Genomic DNA, 26542 nt, shown 5'->3' on the forward strand with positions numbered 1-26542 from the left:
CTTCCAATACTTCCTGAAGTTTTTGTTGAAAAATATTGATGTTTGGGCAAATTACAAAAGACACTGTTTCACCTGAGTGATTGCAATGACAGAATACACGTTTATCCTCAGGGTCTTTAGAAGCAATAATGGACACTACTCTCGATTATTTACTCAAAATAAATATGTATAAATAAAATAATAGTTCTTCACTCCATTATTATCAGCAATAAGGACAAAATAATAAATAAATATAGTTCCTGAAACATGAATCCTTATATCCACTCGTTTGATATTTAGAAATGTTGTAAAAACATATACAGTGCCTATAGAAAGTCTACACCCCTTTCAGAATGTTCACCTTTTGTTTCCTTATAGCCTGGAATTAAAATGCATACATTTTTTTTCATTTATCTACACATCCTACCCCACAACTTCCAAGTGAAAATAATATTCTAGAAATTTGCTGAAAATGAATTAAAAATAAATACTGAAATAGCTTGGTTGGATAAGTGTCCACTCCCCTTGTAGCAGCAATCCTAAATTAGCTCAGGTGTAACCAATCGCTTTTAAAATCACACACCAAGTTAAGTGGCCTCCACCTGTGTTAAATTGTAGTGATTCACATGATTTCAGGATAAATTCAGCAGTTCCTGTAAGTTCCCTGTGCTATGTAGTGCATTTTAAAGCAAAGACTCAACCATGAGCACCAAGAAGCTTTCAAAAGAACTCCGGGACAAAGTTGTTGAAAGGCACAGATCAGGGGATGGGTATAATAACAATATATAAGGGCTTGAATATCCCTTGGAGCATGGTCAAGATGGTTATTAAGAAGTGGAAGGTGTATGGCACCACCAAAACCCTGCCTAGATCAGGCCGTCCCTCCAAACTGCATGACCGAGTAAGAAAGAGACTGATCAGAGAGGCTACCAAGAGGCCAATGGCAACTTTGCAAGAGCTACAGGCTTTTATGGCCAAGACTGGTCAAAGTGTGCATGTGACAACAATATCCCAAGCACTCCACAAATCTGGCCTGTATGGTAGAGTGGCAAGAAGGAAGCCATTACTCAAGAAAGCCCACCTTGAATCCCGTTTGAAGTATGCAAAAAAACATTCAGGAGATTCTATAGCCATGTGGCAAAAAGTTTTGTGGTCTGACGAAACTAAAATGGAACTTTTTGGCCTGAATGGAAAGCGTTATGTTTGGCGCAAACCTAACACAGTGCATCACACAAAGAACACCATCCCTACTGTGAAGCATGGTGGTGGCAGCATCATGTTATGAGGATGTTTCTCATCAGCAGGGTCTGGGGCACTTGTCAGGATAGAAGGGAAAATGAATGGAGCAAAGTACAGAGAAGAAGTCCTTGAGGAAAACCTGCTGCCCTCTGCAAGAAAGCTGAAACTGGGACAGAAGTTCACCTTTCAGCATGGCAACGACCCAAAGCACACAGCCAAAGCTACACTGGAGTGGCTAAGGAACAAACAGGTAAATGTCCTTGAGTGGCCCAGTCAGAGGCCCGATCTAAATCCAATCGAAAATTTGTGGCATGACGAAGATTTCTGTCCATCAACGCTCCCCAAGGAACGTGACAGAGCTTGAACAGTTTTGTAAAGAAGAATGGTCAAATATTGCCAAATCTAGGTGTGCAAAGTTGGTAGAGATCTATCCCAACAGACTCACAGCTGTAATTGCTGCCAAAGGTGCTTCCACCAAGTATTAACTCAGGGGGGTGGAGACTTATCCAATTATGATCTTTCAGTTTTGTATTTTTAATTTATAATTTTTTTCTCAATAAAAACTTTTTTCCCCTTAACAGTGTGGAGTATGTTGTGTAGATAAGTGGAAAAAAATCCTCATTTAAATGCATGAAACTCTGAGGCACTGACACAACAAAATGTGAAAAAAGTTCAAGGGGGTGTAGACTTTCTATAGGCACATTATATTAAAACACGAGACAGAATAAATGTTCTAATATAACTATGTCGAATATATTGAATTTATATTATTTCTCGGTTATTTTCTTTGCTGTAAACAAGTTCCTGTGTCATGTTTTGTCTCTGCGTGCTGCTGTGAAATGCCTCTGTCCTTTACAAATGAAATTCGCGTCTCAGTGACATCACACAAATAAACAACCAATCAGGCAGTGAAGTTCAACCCCTCCCCTATCCAACGACATGCGTTAACAAGCTGTACTGCAAAGTATGGTGTCCCAGCAAGTCAAAGAAACGAAGTGTGTTTTAATCGTGTTTACCCGATCACGGGCCCAGAATGACACTTCAGTATGATCGTGTTACACCATCACGTCCTTAAAGGGTTAATGGCAGTGTCAGAGACAACAACTAGAGTTTCTGAATGTTTAACCAGGAGTCCGGATTGCTGGTTATTACAATTTAACAAATCATCTCACAGTCTCTGTTTATTTCAATATCCTACCACCACATTCCAGCCCTGGGGATTCAAAAGCAAGAAACAAAACACTTCTTCACTGTATCAGTGCTGTTAAACACGCTAGCTTGACAGCACAACAGTATCTATAGAAGGATATAACTGAGGGAACAACATGTTATTGTAAGTAAAATGCTGAAGTAAATGTGTTTTTTAAACTCATGTTTAAATGTAACGGCTCTCAAGCATCGACTCCTCCTCTCATCCGCGCTCAGTCTGGGAAGTGAAGCGTCAGTGAGCTTTCACAATGCCACTCCCCGGAACTACACCCCTCTTCTCTGACTGGACAGCTAAACCGAGATCCCTGCTATCATTGGATGCTTCAAGTGTCCATTAAAGAAATGATTGATGTTATGAACTGGAGTGATTCCACCTATCACTCTCCATTTTGTTTTATTAAATCTTGAGGCAGCCAATGATAGCTTTAGCAGGGAGGGACTAACCCTCTAGCCTAAAGTGAAATATGAAGACTGGGATTTAATTATGATCAGCGATAATAAGCTGAGTTACCCGGAGATCATTGACAGATCCCAGTGTGTAAAAAGAGAGAGAGAGAGAGAGAGAGAGAGAGAGAGAGAGAGAGAGAGAGAGAGAGAGAGAGAGAGAGAGGAAGGGAGAGGTGGGAAAAGGAGATGGAGGGGGGGCAGAGAGGGAGAGGTAAAGGGGGAATACTGTAAGAAAGTTAGGCAGAAAGGGATAGGGAGAAAAAGAGGGGATACCAGATCCAAATCTAAGTGGTTACCTAGATGTATGTAAAAGTGTAACACATAGTATATACCTGACACCTGGGAGAGAGGGAGCGAGGAAGAGGGGGTTAGTAGAGGAAGGGAAAGGGAGAAAGAGAGGGGGAGGGGCTGGGAGAGGGGAGGTTAAAGAGAGATGGGGTTAGGGGATGAGGGAGAGATTGGGGACAGAGGGAGGGGAGAGACACAGGCTCCAGGTTATGATACTCTTAGTAATTTGTTCTACAGAATGCCCGTACCAAGTTTCATCACAATTGGATAGCGGTTCTATATCTAATATATACCTGCCACCTGGGACAAGCACCCATGTGAGGAAAGGAGAGAGGATAGAGGGGAAAGAGAGAGAGAGGGAGGAGAGAAAGAGGGATTTCCAGAATAGATTTCAATTGAATCTGAACCATTATTCAGCAAAGCCACAGACTAACCCCTATTCTTAAATGACAAAGCTGATGTGTTTAGAGAAACATCCGGAGTACAAACAAAAGACCTTGAACCTAAAAAGAGGCTTGAACCTAAAACCACTTTCAATGAACTACATGAGCATCTTTAAGACAGAGGAGGTTAAGAGAGAGATGGAGAGGAGAGGCAGGGGAAGAGAGGAGAGGTGAAGAGAGAGGGGGAGAGGAGAGGCAGGGGAAGAGAGGGGAGAGGTGAAGAGAGAGGGGGAGAGGAGAGGCAGGGGAAGAGGGGAGAGGTGAAGAGAGAGAGGGGGAGAGGAGAGGCAGGGGAAGAGGGGAGAGGTGAAGAGAGAGAGGGGGAGAGGAGAGGCAGGGGAAGAGAGAGGAGAGGTAAAGAGAGAGAGGGGGAGAGGAGAGGCAGGGGAAGAGGGGAGAGGTGAAGAGAGAGGGGGAGAGGAGAGGCAGGGGAAGAGAGGGGAGAGGTGAGGCAGGGGAAGAGAGAGGAGAGGTAAAGAGAGAGAGGGGGAGAGGAGAGGCAGGGGAAGAGGGGAGAGGTGAAGAGAGAGGGGGAGAGGAGAGGCAGGGGAAGAGAGGGGAGAGGTGAAGAGAGAGGAGAGGCAGGGGAAGAGAGGGGAGAAGTGAAGAGAGGGAGAGGAGAGGCAGGGGAAGAGAGCGGAGAGGTAGAGTGGGGGAGAGGAGAAGAGAGAAGAGAGGGGAGAGGAGAAGAGAGAGGGGGAGAGGAGAGGCAGGGGAAGAGAGGGGAGAGGTGAAGAGAGAGGAGAGGCAGGGGAAGAGAGGAGAGAGGTGAAGAGAGAGGAGGAGAGGAGAGGCAGGGGAAGAGAGGAGAGAGCTGAAGAGAGAGGGGGAGAGGAGATGCAGGGGAAGAGAGGGAGAGAGGTGAAGAGAGGGGAGAGGAGAGGCAAGGGAAGAGTGGAGAGAGGTGAAGAGAGAGGAGAGGAGAGGCAGGGGAAGAGAGGGCGAGAGGGGAAGAGAGAGGTGGAGAGGAGAGGCAGGGGAAGAGAGGGGAGAGGTGATGAGAGAGGGGGAGAGGAGAAGAGAGAGGGGGAGAGGACAGGCAGGGGAAGAGAGTGGAGAGGTGATGAGAGAGCGGGAGAGGAGAGGCAGGGGAAGAGAGCGGAGAGGTGAAGAGAGAGGGGGAGAGGAGAGGCAGGGGAAGAGAGCGGAGAGGTAGAGTGGGGGAGAGGAGAAGAGAGAAGAGAGGGGAGAGCTGAAGAGAGAGGGGGAGAGGAGATGCAGGGGAAGAGAGGAGAGAGGTGATGAGAGAGGGGGAGAGGAGAGGCAGGGGAAGAGAGGGAGAGAGGTGAAGAGAGAGGGGGAGAGGAGAGGCAAGGGAAGAGGAGAGAGGTGAAGAGAGAGGAGGAGAGGAGAGGCAGGGGAAGAGAGGGGAGAGGTGAAGAGAGAAGGGGAGAGAAGAGGCAGGGGAAGAGGGGAGAGGTTGTGATAGAGGAATTATAGAATAATCGCACGAAGAGTTCTAATCTAATATGTTTGGGTGATCTCTGTGATTTGTATAACCTGAATAATGATATTATATGAAGTTTGATGTTAACAAAGTATTAGATTTACAATGTTGAACTAACACACTGGAATGTGGCCAAGGGTCAGCAGCCCTGTTTTCAGAGAAGTGCATGAGTCAGCGACATGAGAATAGGACACTGTCTCAAATGATAATATTTTGAGACAGCGATAATTCCTCTTTTCTCCCCAGTCACTTAGCTAATATTCTTGTATTAGGGGAATCAACTTTGTGGGACCTGATAGACACTCTCTCCCTAGCAACTAGAAAAATCAACCAATCAGAAAAGTCGGTAGGCAACAGTATCAAGAATACCACAAGGTTGGTTTGAGCTGACTAAGGAAGATAAGAATTACCACAAGTCATGAACTCTGTGCAAAAACTGATTATATAAGGAACTGTTTGACTTAGTGTATTTTGAGCTTTCTTTGCGGTTGCTTGCAGAGTCTGTGACACTCTGTCGAATGCTCCAGTCTGCAGACTAATAAAGTGTGAGTTGCTCCAACTTGTCTCTGTCTCAATCGTTCCCTCAGTACGGGACCAGTGCCTGCTCGGTTGTATGCAGAAAATTCCACCACATATATGGCGACGAGGATGGGATCCTGAACTCCGTCCGCTGATCGTCCCGGGAAACGGAGTAAATCACCGGTGAGACCTAATCCTTAAACTTGGGTCAGGACGCCCGCAACTAAGAGGGTTGGCGGAGTCCGCTCCGAATCTGGCTGGGGGCGTCAGTGAGGCGGATAAAGGATCCCGAACAAAACAGCCCTGCTGAGGCGGTGAGTAGAGACAATCTGGACCAGCGATTTGATTAGGAAAAGACCCCAGAGAACTACAAGGCTGACCCTGTGAGTAGCATAGTTTATGGAAACTATTGCTCACACTACACAGGAGACCAAGTGGTCAGGGCAGGCCCCCAGAGAACTACAAGGCTGACCCTGTGCGATACACAGGAGACCGAGTGGTCAGGGCAGACCCCAGAGAACTACAAGGCTGACCCTGTGCGATACACAGGAGACCGAGTGGTCAGGGCAGACCCCAGAGAACTACAAGGCTGACCCTGTGAGTAGCATAGTTTATGGAAACTATTGCTCACACTACACAGGAGACCAAGTGGTCAGGGCAGGCCCCCAGAGAACTACAAGGCTGACCCTGTGCGATACACAGGAGACCGAGTGGTCAGGGCAGACCCCAGAGAACTACAAGGCTGACCCTGTGAGCAGAGCAGTTTACGGAAGCTGTTGCTGGCACTACACAGGAGACCAAGTAGTCAGAGCACTGTGAGGCTGTGATCACTAACCCCCGTGACGGTGAGGCAGATTATGGGAGAACTGTCATAGCACTGCACGGGAGCACGGGTTGTGATCTAACAAAGAAAGCCACAGTGGCTTGTACTAGTACAGGGTAGGGAACCAAAATTAAATAGACGTCTTATTGTGGAGTGCTCGGGATGATGATGAGATCTTGAGTGTTTCGCGTGTTTGTCTGAAAAGTTTTCGTATTAAGTGGACTAGAATGAATGGTAGATTCTTGTTTTAAAGGAAAATATTACAATAAATGGGCGATTTATATTGAGTTTGGAGGATCTGGTGCTACGTAAAATGCCAGGACAAGTTTCTCCTTGAGAGGAACATTAAGTGCAAGTAACGTAGCTCATTATAGAAACGGACTGGGAGTTCTGTGTAAGGTAAATGGTTGTTGAAATCCCAGGAATGATTATCGTTCATGAAGCGAATTGAAGTAATAACTTGTTCCTAAAAAAAGCTACTGAACTAATAGTCCATCTTTTGTGTTTGTTCCTTTCTGTTTGTTTATCTGTTTATGTGCACATGTGGTTTATATTGAGTGCGAATGTCAGAATTGTATTTTGAATGCACTTGCTGACTTCCTTCGCGCTGCGTATTCAAAGTTTATAAGATTGGCGCTACGGGCTGTCACGTCGAGTCCTTCCAAAAGACCCCACTACAGATTTAACATAATAAACAATTTGCAATTAATTGTCGCGCTGGCTTGTCTGTTATTGACTGTCCAAGGAGGATGAGTATGTTTTAATTACCATCCCCAATATTTAGTGGATCCAGTCGCTAACAGTTGAGTTTGTACTTCGACTAAGCATTTAAAGCACTCATGGGTGTTTGCTGGACCAAGACTTGAGACTTGACAGAGGGTAAATTAAGTCCTGGTAGACGGACATGTAAGGTCTAGTGTTTTGCCGATTGCGGCATTGTTGTGTAACTGGAATTTCTTGTGAGATGTGATTGAGTGACCCGGGTCTGGTTGTGTGTGTGTGTGTGGATGTGAAGAGAAAGGAAAAAAAGGAACTTATGATGCAAACAGTGCAGAATAAGAAAACAAGTAAAGACAAAAAGCTGGAACGCCTGGCACCCCCGCCCCTATTGCAGCCGTGGCAAGGTGGGGGGAGGAATTACAGTAATGGTGAATGTTTTACTTGTGGAAAGTTAGGACACAGGGCAAATAACTGCCACCAGAAGTCTGATGAATGCTACCAAGTAAAAGAACTGGACAAACCACACAGTCAGCTAAAGTGAAAGCACACAGTCAAGGAACAGATTTTTTGTTTTTAGGCAACGAAAAAGTGAACAAGCCAGCTAAGGAAGCAATGCGGTTTCCTGTTAACCACAAAACAGCAGCTGTGTCAGTAGATATATTTTGTTATACTTGCACAGATAGAAACGGAATGCATTGATAAAAAAAAAAAAAAGGACAGACGAATAAACAGGTTGAGTGCCGACGGGTCTATTAAGGATCCGGGCAAGAAACAGCAGTCTATTATAGACACACAAAATAGACACAAGGAGGGAAAAGAGATGTCAATGGTTTGGTTAATACATAGTGCTGATGGTGACACAAACTAGTGTAGCAGTGAAGCTCCTACATGGGGTTAAGTGAGTACATTGGACACAGACCAAACGGTACCATCGCGTGGATACATCTCAGTTTGAATTTGCTGACACTGAATATCCTGAAACTAATGGTATCTCTTTCCACAGACAGCGGGAGCAGCAAAGGACAGTAACATGATTTGTGTTCCAGGTATTATGTCATTCCAGAGTCGGAGAGGATTCCACACCTCTGGGCGTGGAATGAGGCGTGTACAGAGAGACAAGCTTTGGGGGCCCCCTGGAAGAACTGCACATGAATCCTTAGACAACGACAGGGTAATGGATGGAAACAAAGACCACTTCCCTTCGAGAGTGACATAGAGGGAACGTGGCAACCTGTGCGTTTGATAAGCCAGAATAATGCAATGACTCCAGCACAGTTTGAACAATGTCCTATTTGTCCTACTTGTGATATAACAGTGGGAGGGGTCCAGTATGAGTCAATATGCAACTGAACTGTAAGCAGTAACGCGTCATTGGAGGTGGACTGTCTCTGGACGAAAAAAAAAAAAACCTATACCAAACAGTGACAACAGGAGCAAACTAATGCAACAAGTCGAGAGCAAAAACAGCAGAATGTGGGGGTGCACCCACGATACTTATGATTGGACATGTGTTAATGTGACAGGGCAAAGTATAGCACACAGAGTGTGAAATACATGGTATATGGGAGGTATGAAGCTACAGTTCCACTCCACTCAATGTCCCCCGTTAACGCCCTCTCCCCCAGACAGGTTGCTAGCTGTGGGGAGGGCAAAACCATTTGTGATGGGAGTAACCTGGTTGTAAACGTTGGTAAGAATAAACATTGAAGATATCAAACGACAATACACCAAAAGGTGTGGTGAGTTTAGACTATTAACTAAAATATTGAATAAAACCTTTAATCGTGAATTGGATACTTGCCAACGTAACGCAGGTGGCCATCAAAGGAGGGGTCTGATTGACGACATTGCTGGGTGGTTCGGGGCTGTGAATTCAAGCCTCAATTCCATAGATAGTATACAGCAGGACAATGAAAACCATGGCCGGTTTCTGAAAACAGGTGATGCTATTCAGAGATTGGCCATGGCTGAACAAATGACTGGTGAAAGACGGTTGACGCAATAATTGAAGATGTAAATTTGACAGCTTGGAGAGAACAGGTGTTGCGTGGGATATGACCGGATACTGATATGTACTGAACGATGTGATGAAGATATTTGTTTTATTTTAATAGTGCCACATGCCACCAGTCGGGTCCACCACAGTACCGGGATAAATGTCAGTAACCTAGGGGTAGTAATTGGAACATGGGTTACCGTCCCACAAATAGACATGGGTTGGTCAGTGTGCCCAAAATGCCACCCTGTACTTCAAGACCACTGAGTATATTGAATTTGGTGATGCTGTTCTGTGTGACCATGCTGGCAGCCTTAACCTGTCAATGTAAATGATGGAAGCAATGGTACACCCAAAGCTAGGGTACGAAAGATGCACTCAGATGAGGAATGGAACATGGTGTGTAATCACCTCAAGCATGGGGGTGGGAAGTAGCGGCCAGGTATGCCTCATGTCGCCGGCTGTGTGTTTTCACCCACAGGGTGTTGTGACTGTGGGACACCTGAACATGCACCCCACTCCACTTATTAACATCACAGGCATTAACAAAGATGCTGAAGAATGGATGAAGACAATTAATCATACAGGTATGCTGATGGCATTGGCACACAGTAACACAGCTTATGGACGTTCACTCAAGAGTAGTGATAGCTAGAGTGCAGGCGTCGCTGGCGGGCAACACTGGTCAACTAATATTAGCAGGTGCCCGATTATGCGGGTGGGGTATCCTATGTGGATTAGCTGGAGAAAGTGCTGGAGTGGACTGGGCTGACTAGTGGAATGTGGTGGGACATGCGTCCTCGCTTATTTCATTATTGGTACTGCTTATTGCTATGTTATTGTCTGTTATTTGAAATATGTGTTTAAAGAAACAAGAGATCACTTACAGGGCTAGCCAATGTTGTTTGTAATATGCATCAAGAAACTGTGCACCAAAGCATTGGACACCACCTAACTATGCCACTGCTTACTACTGAGAACCTATGCAATGAAGATAATAACCCTTTCAGTGATATGGCTGACGATGTTGTATAATTATTCTATCTAACAATAGTTGTAATAATATTTACAAAAGGAGGGAATGTGATAGAGGAATTATAGAATAATCGCACGAAGAGTTCTAATCTAATATGTTTGGGTGATCTCTGTGATTTGTATAACCTGAATAATGATATTATATGAAGTTTGATGTTAACAAAGTATTAGATTTACAATGTTGAACTAACACACTGGAATGTGGCCAAGGGTCAGCAGCCCTGTTTTCAGAGAAGTGCATGAGTCAGCGACATGAGAATAGGACACTGTCTCAAATGATAATATTTTGAGACAGCGATAATTCCTCTTTTCTCCCCAGTCACTTAGCTAATATTCTTGTATTAGGGGAATCAACTTTGTGGGACCTGATAGACACTCTCTCCCTAGCAACTAGAAAAATCAACCAATCAGAAAAGTCGGTAGGCAACAGTATCAAGAATACCACAAGGTTGGTTTGAGCTGACTAAGGAAGATAAGAATTACCACAAGTCATGAACTCTGTGCAAAAACTGATTATATAAGGAACTGTTTGACTTAGTGTATTTTGAGCTTTCTTTGCGGTTGCTTGCAGAGTCTGTGTTACTCTGTTGAATGCTCCAGTCTGCAGACTAATAAAGTGTGAGTTGCTCCAACTTGTCTCTGTCTCAATCGTTCCCTCAGTACGGGACCGGTGCCTGCTCGGTTGTATGCAGAAAATTCCACCACAAGGTGAAGAGAGAGGGGGAGAGGAGAGGCAGGGGAAGAGAGGGGAGAGGTGAAGAGAGTGGGGGAGAGGAGAAGAGAGAAGAGAGGGGGAGAGGTGAAGAGAGAGGGGGAGAGGAGAGGCAGGGGAAGAGAGGGGAGAGGTGAAGAGAGAGGGGGAGAGGAGAGGCAGGGGAAGAGGGGAGAGGTGAAGAGAGAGGGGGAGAGGAGAAGAGAGAAGAGAGGAGGTGAATAGAGAGTGGGAGAGGCGTGGCAGGGGAAGAGAGCAGAGAGGGAGGACAGTAAAACAGAAAGGAGATGAGGGAGAAAAGGAAAGAAGAGGAGGAGGAGGAGGAGGCGGTAGTGAAAAGGGGAAGGGTGTAAGAGAGCGAGAGGGAGGATGGGAAGAAAAGAGAGAGGGGAGAACATGGCTTTAAAAAAAACTGTAGAGCAGAGAGGAGATGCCCACTGTCAACGACCAAATTAAATCATTTGTTGACAGTGGGCTGTCCCTCTGTACTAGAAAAAACTGTTATACCAAAAATCAATCAGAAATATCAGACTTCAGCAAAATATAGTAAACTTAAAGAGTACCTGATGCCTTGTGAATCCACTGCCAGACTAGAAAAAATGAAAGAAAAATAGATGAAATATTCTTAACAGTAGAATGCAACACCTGAAAATCAACAAAACTGCAACAGTGATAAATACCTAAATCAGGGATGGATCTCCCAGCACCTGTGTGAAGAGATAAAGACAGAGTCGGCAAAGAATTGAATCAATATTCCAGCTGGAAGTACAGATGAATCTCTTTAAAGATCCAGTATCACAGTCTAAACTTCATAGTGTTGTTCAAGCATTCGTTTTCAATTATTAACAATGCTACCTTCCCTGTGAAAGTTCCCATGCTGTGTTTTGCTTGTGAAAGTTCCCATGCTGTGTTTTGCTTGTGAAAGTTCCCATGCTGTGTTTTGCTTGTAAAAGTTCCCATGCTGTGTTTTGCTTGTGAAAGTTCCCATGCTGTGTTTTGCTTGTGAAAGTTCCCATGCTGTGTTTTGCTTGTAAAAGTTCCCATGCTGTGTTTTGCTTGTGAAAGTTCCCATGCTGTGTTTTGCTTGTGAAAGTTCCCATGCTGTGTTTTGTTTGTGAAAGTTCCCATGCTGTGTTTTGCTTGTGAAAGTTCCCATGCTGTGTTTTGTTTGTGAAAGTTCCCATGCTGTGTTTTGCTTGTGAAAGTTCCCATGCTGTGTTTTGTTTGTGAAAGTTCCCATACTGTGTTTTGCTTGTGAAAGTTCCCATGCTGTGTTTTGTTTGTGAAAGTTCCCATGCTGTGTTTTGCTTGTGAAAGTTCCCATGCTGTGTTTTGCTTGTGAAAGTTCCCATGCTGTGTTTTGCTTGTGAAAGTTCCCATGCTGTGTTTTGTTTGTGAAAGTTCCCATGCTGTGTTTTGCTTGTGAAAGTTCCCATGCTGTGTTTTGTTTGTGAAAGTTCCCATGCTGTGTTTTGCTTGTGAAAGTTCCCATGCTGTGTTTTGCTTGTAAAAGTTCCCATGCTGTGTTTTGCTTGTGAAAGTTCCCATGCTGTGTTTCGCTTGTGAAAGTTCCCATGCTGTGTTTTGCTTGTGAAAGTTCCCATGCTGTGTTTTGCTTGTGAAAGTTCCCATGCTGTGTTTTGCTTGTGAAAGTTCCCATGCTGTGTTTTGCTTGTGAAAGTTCCCATGCTGTGTTTTGCTTGTAAAAGTTCCCATGCTGTGTTTTGCTTGTGAAAGTTCCCATGCTGTGTTTCGCTTGTGAAAGTTCCCATGCTGTGTTTTGCTTGTGAAAGTTCCCATGCTGTGTTTTGCTTGTGAAAGTTCCCATGCTGTGTTTTGCTTGTGAAAGTTCCCATGCTGTGTTTTGCTTGTGAAAGTTCCCATGCTGTGTTTTGCTTGTGAAAGTTCCCATGCTGTGTTTTGCTTGTGAAAGTTCCCATGTTGTGTTTTGCTTGTGAAAGTTCCCATGCTGTGTTTTGCTTGTGAAAGTTCCCATGCTGTGTTTTGCTTGTGAAAGTTCCCATGCTGTGTTTTGCTTGTGAAAGTTCCCATGCTGTGTTTTGCTTGTGAAAGTTCCCATGCTGTGTTTTGCTTGTGAAAGTTCCCATGCTGTGTTTTGTTTGTGAAAGTTCCCATGCTGTGTTTTGCTTGTGAAAGTTCCCATGCTGTGTTTTGTGATTCTCTCGTTTCCCATTTCGGAGAGACTCGTCTCCTTGTTGGGTTCCCTGAGTGAATCCTTCATGGATTTTCAATTTCCATCCCGGAAATACAATTCCACCCGTCAAAGTTTAACTTGAAATAACATCGTCTTGTGTTCAAAAGACAGCAGGAATCAAGATGAACCTGCTCCCCTCAGAAGAAGTGACCTGTCACTCAAATACTGCCTCCTTGTCATTGGAGGAGAACGACACTCAGGCTAGCGCTGTTCTAAAATGACTAGTGAGGATATCAATACTGAGAATCATGTTTATTATAAACATTGCTAATTATTTATCAAGAGATGCCTTCTCAAGACACGTGGTCCTGCCCACAGTCGAGAATAAAAGGATAAATACAGACAAAATAAAATTAAAAATAATGTCTAGACTACACACAGCAAATCAAACAGTTATTAAAACTAATAACAACAACAACAATAACAATACACCTTTATTAAAAAAAAGAAAGGTGAAATGCTGTTTTATTTCTTTTAGAGACGCTTTTCAGAGTTAGTTGTTATTTTAATAATTCAGCTGTGTTTGTAAGTCTTTTTTTTCGATTATTACAGTAACATAAAAACCTGAATGAATGAATAAAACAACAGCACACAGTGCCAGAATGATAGTTCAGAGAGACCAGGCTTCTGGTTTAGAAAAGGGTACGAGATGACAACTGCACACTGGTTCTGACTGGTCTTGGTAATTCATGTTCTGTATACAATTACCCTTGCAGTAGCATTTACAGAAATAAAAAACGATTTAATAGTGTATAAAATACAAAAAAAACATGTCTAAACCGACGGGCCATTGAGTTCATTGATCCCAGGTGACACGGCTGCACTTGAACCAGGCAGACCGTTTCCTAGCAGCCTGAGCAGCTACGTGTGTAAAAGTGAGCTCAGGGAGACTCTTTATTGAGAATAATAGGTGCATCTATTGAAGTTTATCATGGTGCTACCTGACTGGAAACAATGAAGGTGCTAATTCAGGGACTGCAGCCAAAAATGAAACAATAACACCAAGCTTCAGGACAGTAATAATTATAGATACACTGATAGTAATACAGATACTGAAGCCAAAAATGAAAACACCACCAAGCTTTTGGACAGTAAAACTGCCAAAAAAGTACTGAAAGTTATTTCAAGTGAAACAGCACAGCAAGGTCCAAACATCTTACAGGTATTGTTATAACTTATATGAACGTTATTGTCTTTCTTGTTCCACAAACAGGAATGTGATGATTCTGAGTTCTCTGTCATCAAGACAATCTTGTGTTTGGACGGTCAGAGATGAATTATAACATGTTGCAGGTTTGCCGTACTCACCAATATTCTGAGATTTCAGCATTCCCTAAAAAACAACGACAATTCAGTCAAGAGAGAAACAACTGAATGTGTACCAGCTGTCAATTCATTACACATTGCCCTGTGTTAACATATGTGCCTGTCTGAGTGTCTTCTTTATCAATTCATTATACTTTACCCTGTGTTAATATATATGTGCCATTTGACAGAGACTTGTAGTAGTTGACGTATTTGTCAAATAGCACAGATATTAACACAGGGCAAAGTATTATTAAGTGCAGTTTAATAAAAGGATTGTTTGTCTGCTAATGAATAGAAATGATCATCTCCCTATCCCTGTGTGCTCCACTGTGACACAAAGCACATGTACAAGTATATAGCTGAGTTCTGCTGTGGGTTTATCTTGCTGCTCTCACCTTTGCCTCCTCCTTGATCAGGGTCCACATGATGAACTCCATGATGGGTAAGATGTTACTCAGCTTGCCTCGTTTCCACTCCTTCACCAGCTCTGCAACACCCTGTTCCACAGCCTCCCCCGCTGAGACAGAGTTCTGGTTAAAGACAATAGAGATTAGAGGATAAGGAGAGTTCACTCCAGACCACAGTGTGTCAGGAACTCTAGAGAAGGATTTGGGCAATGTTTTGAAATGAATCACAGAAGCATGTCAGTATCATACATCCCTGCCATGGCTGTGAATACAAAACGGTAGAGCACTCTGCTATCTCCCTGTCAACACTGCATACCAATCTAAATGGAGCCTCACTGTGAAAAACTACCTGATATCAGAGGTGAGATTTACTAAATTAATCTATCCCCATTGTAGCAGCAAATGACTGCATGTGCTTACATTATAGCAGTGATTAACTCATGAATGAAAAATAAAAAGATATCCTGTTCAGAACAGATCACTAGCAGTGTGGGTGTGTAGGAATGAGATACAGGAACCTCTTTTGAGATGCTCTCATGGACAGTATGTTCAGAACAGATCACTAGCAGTGTGGGTGTGTAGGAATGAGATACAGGAACCTCTTTTGAGATGCACTCATGGACAGTATGTTCAGAACAGATCACTAGCAGTGTGGGTGTGTAGGAATGAGATACAGGAACCTCTTTTGAGATGCACTCATGCACAGTGTGTTTAGACCCAGCTGTTGAAATGTGTTAAAATCTTACCTCTGGCACTGTCTTTAGCTCTCTTGCCCACTGCATGATGATGTCGTGACCGTCCTTCAGTCTTTGCTCCTCCTCTTGGTCCAGCTCCTCCCCCTGGTTCTGCCCCGCCCCCTCACTCAGCTCCTCCCCCTCTGGTCCTGGAAGATCCTCTTTGTTTCTCAGCTCTGCTCCTTTTCTTGTCTCAACCTGTCCAGCACTCTGACTTTGCTTTGGTGTCTATGAACACAACAAACCCAGACTAGATATCAGTGTTCTCAGGGCAGCAGCTCCCCTTCTCTGTGAAATCAGCCAGCAGAACAGAGGGGATAACACTTGCAATATGTAGCTGACTGACTGATTCATTTGGTCGTCAGTCTGCATCCTCGTCACGTCCCTTATAAAGGTTTACTTTTGTATGAGATGGTGAAGGCACATGCAAGCATGGGAAATTACAGCAAACACAACACATGGTAGAAGTATTATTCGGATCAAGCTGCTTACAATCAGGTGAGGGTCATTGGTGTTGATTAGACTGATTTACCATCAGAGTGAAACGAGCGAAGAAACAGCTGCTTGGGTTTGTGCTGCTTTCTTAGAACATGAAATCCACACAACTACTGTGCAAAGTGTGACTTTTTCTTCAAAGCATCTTCTTCAGTTGTTTCACTTGGAATGGTCAATCAGCCCAATCAAAACCAATAAGCCGCACCAGTGATGAGCTTCATCTGAATAATTAAATCCCTTCATGCAGCACTATGTAATAATATGGGAAACTGCTAAATTTTATAAATTTGACTTTAAGAGTATTACTTCTGCACCCTGTCTGTGAACGTGATTCTCAGCTCTCACTGCCTGTGAACCTGATTCTCAGCTCTCACTGCACCCTGCCTGTGAACCTGATTCTCAGCTCTCACTGCCTGTGAACCTGATTCTCAGCTCTCACTGCACCCTGCCTGTGAACCTGATTCTCAGCTCTCACTGCACCCTGCCTGTGAACCTGATTCTCAGCTCTCACTGCCTGTGAACCTGATTCTCAGCTCTCACTGCCTGTGAACCTGATTCTCAGCTCTCACTGCACCCTGCCTGTGAACCTGATTCTCAGCTCTCACTGCACCCTGCCTGTGAACCTGATTCTCAGCTCTCACTGCCTGTGAACCTGATTCTCAGCTCTCACTGCACCCTGTCTGTGAACCTGATTCTCAGCTCTCACTGCACCCTGCCTGTGAACCTGATTCTCAGCTCTCACTGCACCCTGTCTGTGAACCTGATTCTCAGCTCTCACTGCACCCTGCCTGTGAACCTGATTCTCAGCTCTCACTGCACCCTGCCTGTGAACCTGATTCTCAGCTCTCACTGCACTCTGCCTGTGAACCTGATTCTCAGCTCTCACTGCACCCTGCCTGTGAACCTGATTCTCAGCTCTCACTGCACCCTGTCTCCACTTCGAGCTTCATTCTCTGTGTCTCTCTTTACCTGGACCAGCTTGTCCAACTCGCCAGCCCATTTCATGATGAAGCAGCGACACTCTTCCAGGCTGCACGTATCCTCACTGGACACAGGGGTAGGAATGGCAGAGTTCTGAAATCAATCAATAAGAAATCTTTAAAACAATGAATTTAACCACAAGCACTGCAGAAACCAGTGATTTTAATTGAAATTGAACAGGAATGAAACAACAAAGAAACTCCTAAACTGCACCTAACTGTTGCTGTCAAAGCTGCCTCTCTGTATCTTCAAGACACCGTTTAACTCCTTCGTTAGCTAAATGGAGGAGAGTCAACCCCAACACACACACATACACACTCCCCTCACCCCTTCAAACACACACACACTCCCCTCACCCCTTCAAACACACACACTCCCCTCACCCCTTCAAACACACACACTCCCCTCACCCCTTTAAACACACACACACTCCCCTCACCCCTTCAAACACACACACACTCCCCTCACCCCTTCAAACACACACACACTCTCCTCACCCCTTCAAACACACACACTCCCCTCACCCCTTCAAACACACACACTCCCCTCATCCCTTCAAACACACACACACTCCCCTCAACCCTTCAAACACACACACTCCCCTCACCCCTTCAAACACACACACTCCCCTCACCCCTTCAAACACACACACACACTCCCCTCACCCCTTCACACACACACACACTCCCCTCACCCCTTCAAACACACACACTCCCCTCACCCCTTCAAACACACACACTCCCCTCACCCCTTCAAACACACACACACTCCCCTCACCCCTTCAAACACACACACACTCTCCTCACCCCTTCAAACACACACACTCCCCTCACCCCTTCAAACACACACACTCCCCTCATCCCTTCAAACACACACACACTCCCCTCAACCCTTCAAACACACACACTCCCCTCACCCCTTCAAACACACACACTCCCCTCACCCCTTCAAACACACACACACACTCCCCTCACCCCTTCACACACACACACACTCCCCTCACCCCTTCAAACACACACACTCCCCTCACCCCTTCAAACAAACACACACTCTCCTCACCCCTTCAAACACACACACTCCCCTCACCCCTTCAAACAAACACACACTCTCCTCACCCCTTCAAACACACACACACTCTCCTCACCCCTTCAAACACACACACTCCCCTCACCCCTTCAAACACACACACTCCCCTCACCCCTTCAAACACACACACACACACACTCCCCTCACCCCTTCAAACACACACACACTCCCCTCAACCCTTCAAACACACACACTCCCCTCACCCCTTCAAACACACACACTCCCCTCACCCCTTCAAACACACACACACACTCCCCTCGCCCCTTCAAACACACACACACACTCCCCTCACCCCTTCAAACACACACACACTCCCCTCACCCCTTCAAACACACACACACACTCCCCTCACCCTTTCAAACACACACACACTCCTCTCACTCCTTCAAACACACACACACTCCCCTCACCCCTTCAAACACACACTCCCCTCACCCCTTCAAACACACACACACACACTCCCCTCACCCCTTCAAACACACACACACACACACTCCCCTCTCCCCTTCAAACACACACACACTCCCCTCACCCCTTCAAACACACACACACTCCCCTCACCCCTTCAAACACACTCACACATACCCCTCACCCCTTCAAACACACACACTCCCCTCACCCCTTCAAACACACACACACTCCCCTCACCCCTTCAAACACACATACACCTCACCCCTTCAAACACACACACACACACACACTCCCCTCACCCCTTGAAACACACACATACTCCCCTCACACCTTCAAACACACACATACTCCCCTCACCCCTTCAAACACACACACTCCCCTCACCCCTTCAAACACACACACTCCCCTCACCCCTTCAAACACACACACACTCCCCTCACCCCTTCAAACACACACTCCCCTCAACCCTTCAAACACACACACACACTCCCCTCACCCCTTCAAACACACACACACTCCCCTCACCCCTTCAAACACACACACTCCCCTCACCCCTTCAAACACATACACACTCCCCTCACCCCTTCAAACACACACTCCCCTCAACCCTTCAAACACACACACACTCCCCTCACCCCTTCAAACACACACACTCCCCTCACCCCCTCAAACACACACACTCCCCTCACCCCTTCAAACACACACACACTCCCCTCACCCCTTCAAACACACACACACTCCCCTCACCCCTTCAAACACACACACACACCTCACCCCTTCAAACACACACTCCCCTCACCCCTTCAAACACACACACTCCTCTCACCCCTTCAAACACACACACTCCCCTCACCCCTTCAAACACACACACTCCCCTCACCCCACCCTCTCTCTACCTTCAAGACACTGTTTAACTCCTTTGTTAGCTCTGTATAATAATCTCATGTGTTTTCTGGTTTCACCTACAGGAGAGATGGCACGGAACGGCATCCCACAATTCAAGCTAAGATAGAACTCTTTGGCATTTCAAACAGCAGTAACTCATTTAAGACACAGATACTCACTGACTCTCGAGGTTAAACTGGTAGTACTGTAGTCAGGAATATTAGGCATATAGAATGCAGATGGACACTACATTTGTTTATTAGAATCGGTGCCTCTGTGGGTTTGAATTGAACTGCTAGACTCTCTCAGTAGAGGCACAAAGATGAGCCGTGTGTGTTTTTTGTGTTGCTGGGGTTTAAATGATGAATAGCCTGCGGTCTCTTCCCACAATCCTTTTCACAATCCTCAAATCACACGCCAGTGTTCTTTATTGCTTAATTACATTTAAAAATGGAATTCAATTAATGCTGTTTCTACTCTGTTCCGTATTCTATACATGAACGTCTTTGTTGGCTACATTAATTACCAATCCCCCCACCCCCTACACACACACCCTTCTCTCCGTACCTTCAAGACTCCTAAGCTTTTTGCTTTATCTGACACGATGGCATGCTGACACCCCACTTCAGCCCTTCTTCCCCCTCTGCCTCTCTCCTCTCCTGTAACCTCAGGACTCGCCTTTTCACCCCCCCTCTCCACCTCTCTGTAATAACCAATACTGCTCACTCTTCTATCCCTCCTTCCCTCTCTCCCCTCCCTCTCTGTACCTTCAAGACTCTGTTCATCTCCTTTGCCAGCTCCATGATGGAGTGTCGACACTCTTCCAGGCTCCATTCACCAACCTCTTGATGTCTGGACTTTCTATCAGACCCCTGTGGAATGAGTGAATAATTACAAACCTTCAGGATGGGTTCAGATCTTCACTATTCTACTGTAGATGCTCACATTCATATTACTAAAATAGATTCATATATAAAACTACTGTAGTGTGGCATGGCTAATACAAGTTGTCAATTCAGTCAAGCTAGGAAAGGGCTAACACAGGTGGGTTAGTGAAAACCCCTGTATAAAGGCATAGGTGATTACAGAAGGCTGCAGCATTGCTGGTGTGCAGGGAAAGCAGAGACACATGGGACTCAGGTTTATCCAGAAGGCTGCAGCATTGCTGGTGTGCAGGGAAAGCAGAGACACATGGGACTCAGGTTTATCCAGAAGGCTGCAGCATTGCTGGTGTACAGGGAAAGCAGAGACACATGGGACTCAGATTGATCCAGAAGGCTGCAGCATTGCTGGTGTGCAGGGAAAGCAGAGACACATGGGACTCAGATTTATCCAGAAGGCTGCAGCATTGCTGGTGTGCAGGGAAAGCAGAGACACATGGGACTCAGGTTTATCCAGAAGGCTGCAGCATTGCTGGTGTACAGGGAAAGCAGAGACACATGGGACTCAGATTTATCCAGAAGGCTGCAGCATTGCTGGTGTACAGGGAAAGCAGAGACACATGGGACTCAGGTTTATCCAGAAGGCTGCAGCACTGCTGGTGGTTAGTAGCAAGTGTGTTCTATTTTATTGCTTGGTTTGAGAACTTGTTTATATATTTATGAGTATGTTTTGGTTTAAAGTGCAGGGAAGCAGAAACACACGGGACTTCTGGATATAAGAACATAAGAACATAAGAAAGTTTACAAACGAGAGGAGGCCATTCAGCCCATCTTGCTCGTTTGGTTGTTAGTAGCTTATTGATCCCAGAATCTCATCAAGCAGCTTCTTGAAGGATCCCAGGGTGTCAGCTTCAACAACATTACTGGGGAGTTGGTTCCAGACCCTCACAATTCTCTGTGTAAAAAAGTGCCTCCTATTTTCTGTTCTGAATGCCCCTTTATCTAATCTCCATTTATGACCCCTGGTCCTTTTTTCTTTTTTCAAGTCAAAAAAGAAAAAAGTGCTCGTGGGGGTGAGTAGATTAGCTCATTCTCATTCTTGTGTTATTTATTAAATCACAGACTCACCATTGTTTATTTTCTCTTAGTGCTTGTTGTAATCATACAGTATTATACGTGGAGAAGTGTTGTGCACACAGAGTAGCTACCTTGTGCTTGGAGTCGGTTACGGTATTCTCTGAGGATACTTGATTCTGTTTCATTACTTTTTAAACATTAAGCTGCTGTGTTTTAGCTACATTGTAGAATGCCTGTTTTCTACAAGGTTTTATATATTTGAAAGGAGAAAGAGCAGTACAATAAATCTGCATGTATGTGAACAAGATGGTCAGTTCTTTACATCCATTATGTTCCTTGTTTTGCAGATTTTTATTAGATTTGTCATGGTTTTAATTCATGTTAAGGAGTTTAATTCATGATAGCAATTTTATTTTGCGTGTCACTTAGTTTGAATTGATTTGATATTCACTTTGCTTGTTTTGTATTTGACATGTTGCACTGAGTCTTGATTAGATTTTCTTAGAAGTTTACTTTTAAAGATTCACACTACATCCAAAAAGAAACGGTTACAATTGTATCCAGCTTGTTGCATGTCTTGATGAATGATGCTATAAAAATAATCATTTCAAACACTATAAAAACCTTTGTCTTTCTAAATAAATCATTGGTTTGACTTATATATGTCTTTGGTGTTTTCCTTCTGGTACTGAAATTACAAATAAAGGGTGACCTATGGTACAGTAGGTTAATAACAGCATGAATATCCTTTGAAGAAGAAACTCTTAATTGATGATATACAGTACTGTGCAAAAGTTTTAGGCAGGTGTGAAAAAATGCTGTAAAGTAAGAATGCTTTCAAAAATAGACATGTTAATAGTTTATATTTATCAATTAACTAAATGCAAAGTGAGTGAACAGAAGAAAAATCTACATCAAATCAATATTTGGTGTGACCACCCTTTGCCTTCAAAACAGCATCAATTCTTCTAGGTACACTTGCACACAGTTTTTGAAGGAACTCGGCAGGTAGGTTGGCCCAAACATCTTGGAGAACTAACCACAGTTCTTCTGTTGATTTAGGCAGCCTCAGTTGCTTCTCTCTCTTCATGTAATCCCAGACAGACTTGATGATGTTGAGATCAGGGCTCTGTGGGGGCCATACCATCACTTCCAGGACTCCTTGTTCTTCTTTACGCTGAAGATAGTTCTTAATGACTTCCGCTGTATGTTTGGGGTCGTTGTCATGCTGCAGAATAAATTTGGGGCCAATCAGATACCTCCCTGATGGTATTGCATGATGGATAAATATCTGCCTGTACTTCTCAGCATTGAGGAGACCATTAATTCTGACCAAATCCCCAACTCCATTTGCAGAAATGCAGCCCCAAACTTGCAAGGAACCTCCACCATGCTTCACTGTTGCCTGCAGACACTCATTAGTGTACCGCTCTCCAGCCCTTCGGCGAACAAACTGCCTTCTGCTACAGCCAAATATTTCAAATTTTGACTCATCAGTCCAGAGCACCTGCTGCCATTTTTCTGCACCCCAGTTCATGTGTTTTCATACATAGTTGAGTCGTTTGACCTTGTTTCCACGTCGGAGGTATGGCTTTTTGGCCGCAAATCTTCCATGAAGGCCACTTCTGACCAGACTTCTCCGGACAGTAGATGGGTGTACCAGGGTCCCACTGTTTTCTGCCAATTCTGAGTTGATGGCACTGCTGGACATCTTCCGATTGCGAAGGGAAGTAAGCATGATGTGTCTTTCATCTGCTGCAGTAAGTTTCCTTGGCCGACCACTGCGTCTACGGTCCTCAACGTTGCCCGTTTCTTTGTGCTTTTTCAAAAGAGCTTGGACAGCACATCTGGAAAGACCTTGCTGATGCAGTATAAGTACCTTGTGTCTTGTTGCTGTGCTCAGTCTTGCTATGGTGTATGACTTTTGACAGTAAACTGTCTTCAGCAACCTCACCTTGTTAGCTGAGTTTGGCTGTTCCTCACCCAGTTTTATTCCTCCTACACAGCTGTTTCTGTTTCAGTTAATGATTGTGTTTCAACCTACATATTGAATTGATGATCATTAGCACCTGTTTGGTATAATTGTTTAATCATACACCTGACTATATGCCTACAAAATCCCTGACTTTGTGCAAGTGTACCTAGAAGAATTGATGCTGTTTTGAAGGCAAAGGGTTGTCACACCAAATATGGATTTGATTTAGATTTTTCTTCTGTTCACTCACTTTGCATTTTGTTAATTGATAAATATAAACTATTAACATGTCTATTTTTGAAAGCATTCTTACTTTACAGCATTTTTTCATACCTGCCTAAAACTTTTGCACAGTACTGTACATCATGACACTTAACTACACCCACCCTTCTAGTCCTTCTCTCTTTCCCAATTCTCTTTCACTCACAATCTCTCCTTTTCTTCCCCCCTGTCTTATTCATCCATCATTTAACAATACCCCCCCCCCTTGTACCTTGAAAACTCTCTTCAGCAAACCAGGAATCTGCAAAAGAAAAGTTCATTCATCGAGTTACTATAATATGAAAACAAGTGCATACAGTTCATTAAAAGTCTGATTTTAACATTCACCTGGGACCAGACTATTATCAATCATAAAATGAGTTTCATGGGGAGCTGCAATCTGGTTCAGCATCGAATGGGCATTTAACTCTATTGTATGCAGAAAAAATACATTTTAGAGTCACGGAACAGCATTCTGGTTTAGTTTTACTTTGTTCCAGAGATCTCACCCAGCTGCTCCTGACCTAACCTAGCTGCTCCTGACCTCATCTCACCCAGCTGCTCCTGACCTCATCTCACCCAGCTGCTCCTGACCTCATCTCACCCAGCTGCTCCTGACCTCATCTCACCCAGCTGCTCCTGACCTCATCTCACCCAGCTGCTCCTAATCTCACACAGCTGCTCCTCACCTCACACAGCTGCTCCTCACCTCACACAGAATACACACCTAGAATACTGTAGACGGCTCTGGTCCCCTTATCATAAAGACATTGAGGCATTGGAGGGAGTATAGAGAAGAGCAACACGATTAATTCCAGGACTGAAGGGTATGTCATATGAAGATAGACTGAAAGAGCTGAATCTATATAGCCTAGAAAGGAGAGCCAGAGGTGACTTAATAGAGGTATTTAAAGTTGTCTAGGGGTTTAACAAAGTAACTGCTGAGAATATTTTTCACAGATCACAGAGAACAGAACCATGGACCACGGGTGGAAGCTGAAGAAGAGCATATTCAGAACCGAGGGGAGAAGGAGCTTTTTCACAGAAAGGGTGTTGAACCATTGGAACAGGCTGCTGGACAGAGTTGTTGAAGCAGAGACTATCAGATTCTTCAAGAACAGACTGGATGCTGTCATGAACAATACTGTATAACCCTCTCTGTGACCACAATAAGACCTTTAGTCTGTCTAGCCACGGATTCCCAGAGGTTTCATTTCCCCTGCTAATCTGGTTCGGGTGTTTTTAGTTTTTCCTCTCCTGAGCGCTAACGGACCACGCTGGCACCAAAGTGAGCGAGCATAGGTGGGCCAAATGGCCTTTTCTCGTTCTTGAATTTCTTATGTTCGTATGATTTCACTGTCTAAATTTAAATGCCTGGTAAACACTTTATGAATACGACCCTAAGCTTTCTCTGAAACAGCAGTCTGCCCGTGTCTGAATACAAATGATATGTGGTCACAGTCAACCAGAATTTGATCATTACATTGTTCTTTAAACAGTGTGATTGGAAAAACAGATTTTTGCATATATTGTGGATTTTACAATGTTAAATCATAGACTTTTTACCAATGGAAACTAGAGTCTCTTCTAATGATCAGTGTAACCATACCTTAGGGTTGCTGAGATAAGGTCTATCCCAACTCATGGACTTGGCATCACGTGCAGGGTTTATACTCTTATAGTCACGGCCAAAACTGCCAAAACTCTGAGAAACACTGAGGATTCCTGATGCACCTGAAACTGTGGAGACAGAGAGGGAGTGAAGGACTGAGGATTCCTGATGCACCTGTAACTGTGGAGACAGAGAGGGAGTGAGGGACTGAGGATTCCTGATGCACCTGAAACTGTGGAGACAGAGAGGGAGTGAGAGACTGAGGATTCCTGATGAACCTGAAACTGTGGAGACAGAGAGGGAGTGAGGGACTGAGGATTCCTGATGCACCTGTAACTGTGGAGACAGAGAGGGAGTGAGGGACTGAGGATTCCTGATGCACCTGTAACTGTGGAGACAGAGAGGGAGTGAGGGACTGAGGATTCCTGATGCACCTGTAACTGTGGAGACAGAGAGGGAGTGAGGGACTGAGGATTCCTGATGCACCTGAAACTGTGGAGACAGAGAGGGAGTGAGGGACTGAGGATTCCTGATGCACCTGTAACTGTGGAGACAGAGAGGGAGTGAGGGACTGAGGATTCCTGATGCACCTGTAACTGTGGAGACAGAGAGGGAGTGAGAGACTGAGGATTCCTGATGCATCTGTAACTGTGGAGACAGAGAGGGAGTGAGGGACTGAGGATTCCTGATGCACCTGAAACTGTGGAGACAGAGAGGGAGTGAGGGACTGAGGATTCCTGATGCACCTGTAACTGTGGAGACAGAGAGGGAGTGAGGGACTGAGGATTCCTGATGCACCTGTAACTGTGGAGACAGAGAGGGAGTGAGAGACTGTCTCAGAGAGAGATGAGAGAAAAGGAGTGAGGGACTGTCTCAGAAAGAGAGTAGTGAGAAAGGGAGGGAGTGAAGGATTGTCAGAGAGAAATGGAGGGTGTGAGGGATTGTCTGAGAGAGGAGGGAAAGAAATGGAGTGAGGGACTGCCTCAGAGAAGAGAGAAAGGGAGGGAGTGGGGGATTGTCAGAGAGGAGAGAGAAATGGAAGGACAGAGAGAAGAGAGAGGCAGTGATTTAGGTAGAGACAGTGCAGGAGAGGTAACATTCATATTAGAAACAGTAACTGTGGAGACAGAGGCAGTGATGTAGGTAGAGACAGTGTAGGAGAGGTAACATTCATATTAGAAACAGTAACTGTGGAGACAGAGGCAGTGATGTAGGTAGAGACAGTGTAGGAGAGGTAACATTCATATTAGAAACAGTAACTGTGGAGACAGAGGCAGTGATGTAGGTAGAGACAGTGCAGGAGAGGTAACATTCATATTAGAAACAGTAACTGTGGAGACAGAGGCAGTGATGTAGG

At 44.7% G+C, this 26542-nt stretch overlaps 1 protein-coding gene across 4 annotated transcripts in view; it reads right to left on the reverse strand.

Annotated features, from left to right (window-relative positions):
* LOC131709355 (E3 ubiquitin-protein ligase TRIM7-like) overlaps window positions 1–26542 on the reverse strand; it is an 84326-nt gene that overhangs the window by 42107 nt on the left and 15677 nt on the right. For 3 of the 4 annotated variants that reach the window (XM_059011812.1, XM_059011811.1, XM_059011814.1), the window contains exons 3-11: window positions 25183–25313; window positions 23806–23835; window positions 20147–20251; window positions 16986–17090; window positions 15534–15749; window positions 14776–14910; window positions 14381–14405; window positions 11538–11564; window positions 11421–11447 (exon numbers count right to left, since the gene is read on the reverse strand). In XM_059011812.1, coding sequence (XP_058867795.1) covers window positions 11421–11447; window positions 11538–11564; window positions 14381–14405; window positions 14776–14910; window positions 15534–15749; window positions 16986–17090; window positions 20147–20251; window positions 23806–23835; window positions 25183–25313 — 801 coding nt within the window. The remainder of the gene's footprint in view (window positions 1–11420; window positions 11448–11537; window positions 11565–14380; window positions 14406–14775; window positions 14911–15533; window positions 15750–16985; window positions 17091–20146; window positions 20252–23805; window positions 23836–25182; window positions 25314–26542) is intronic. The other variant, XM_059011813.1, reaches the window with a different exon arrangement.

The sequence above is a fragment of the Acipenser ruthenus genome, chromosome 43 (assembly GCF_902713425.1).
Source record: "Acipenser ruthenus chromosome 43, fAciRut3.2 maternal haplotype, whole genome shotgun sequence".
NCBI lineage: Eukaryota > Metazoa > Chordata > Actinopteri > Acipenseriformes > Acipenseridae > Acipenser > Acipenser ruthenus.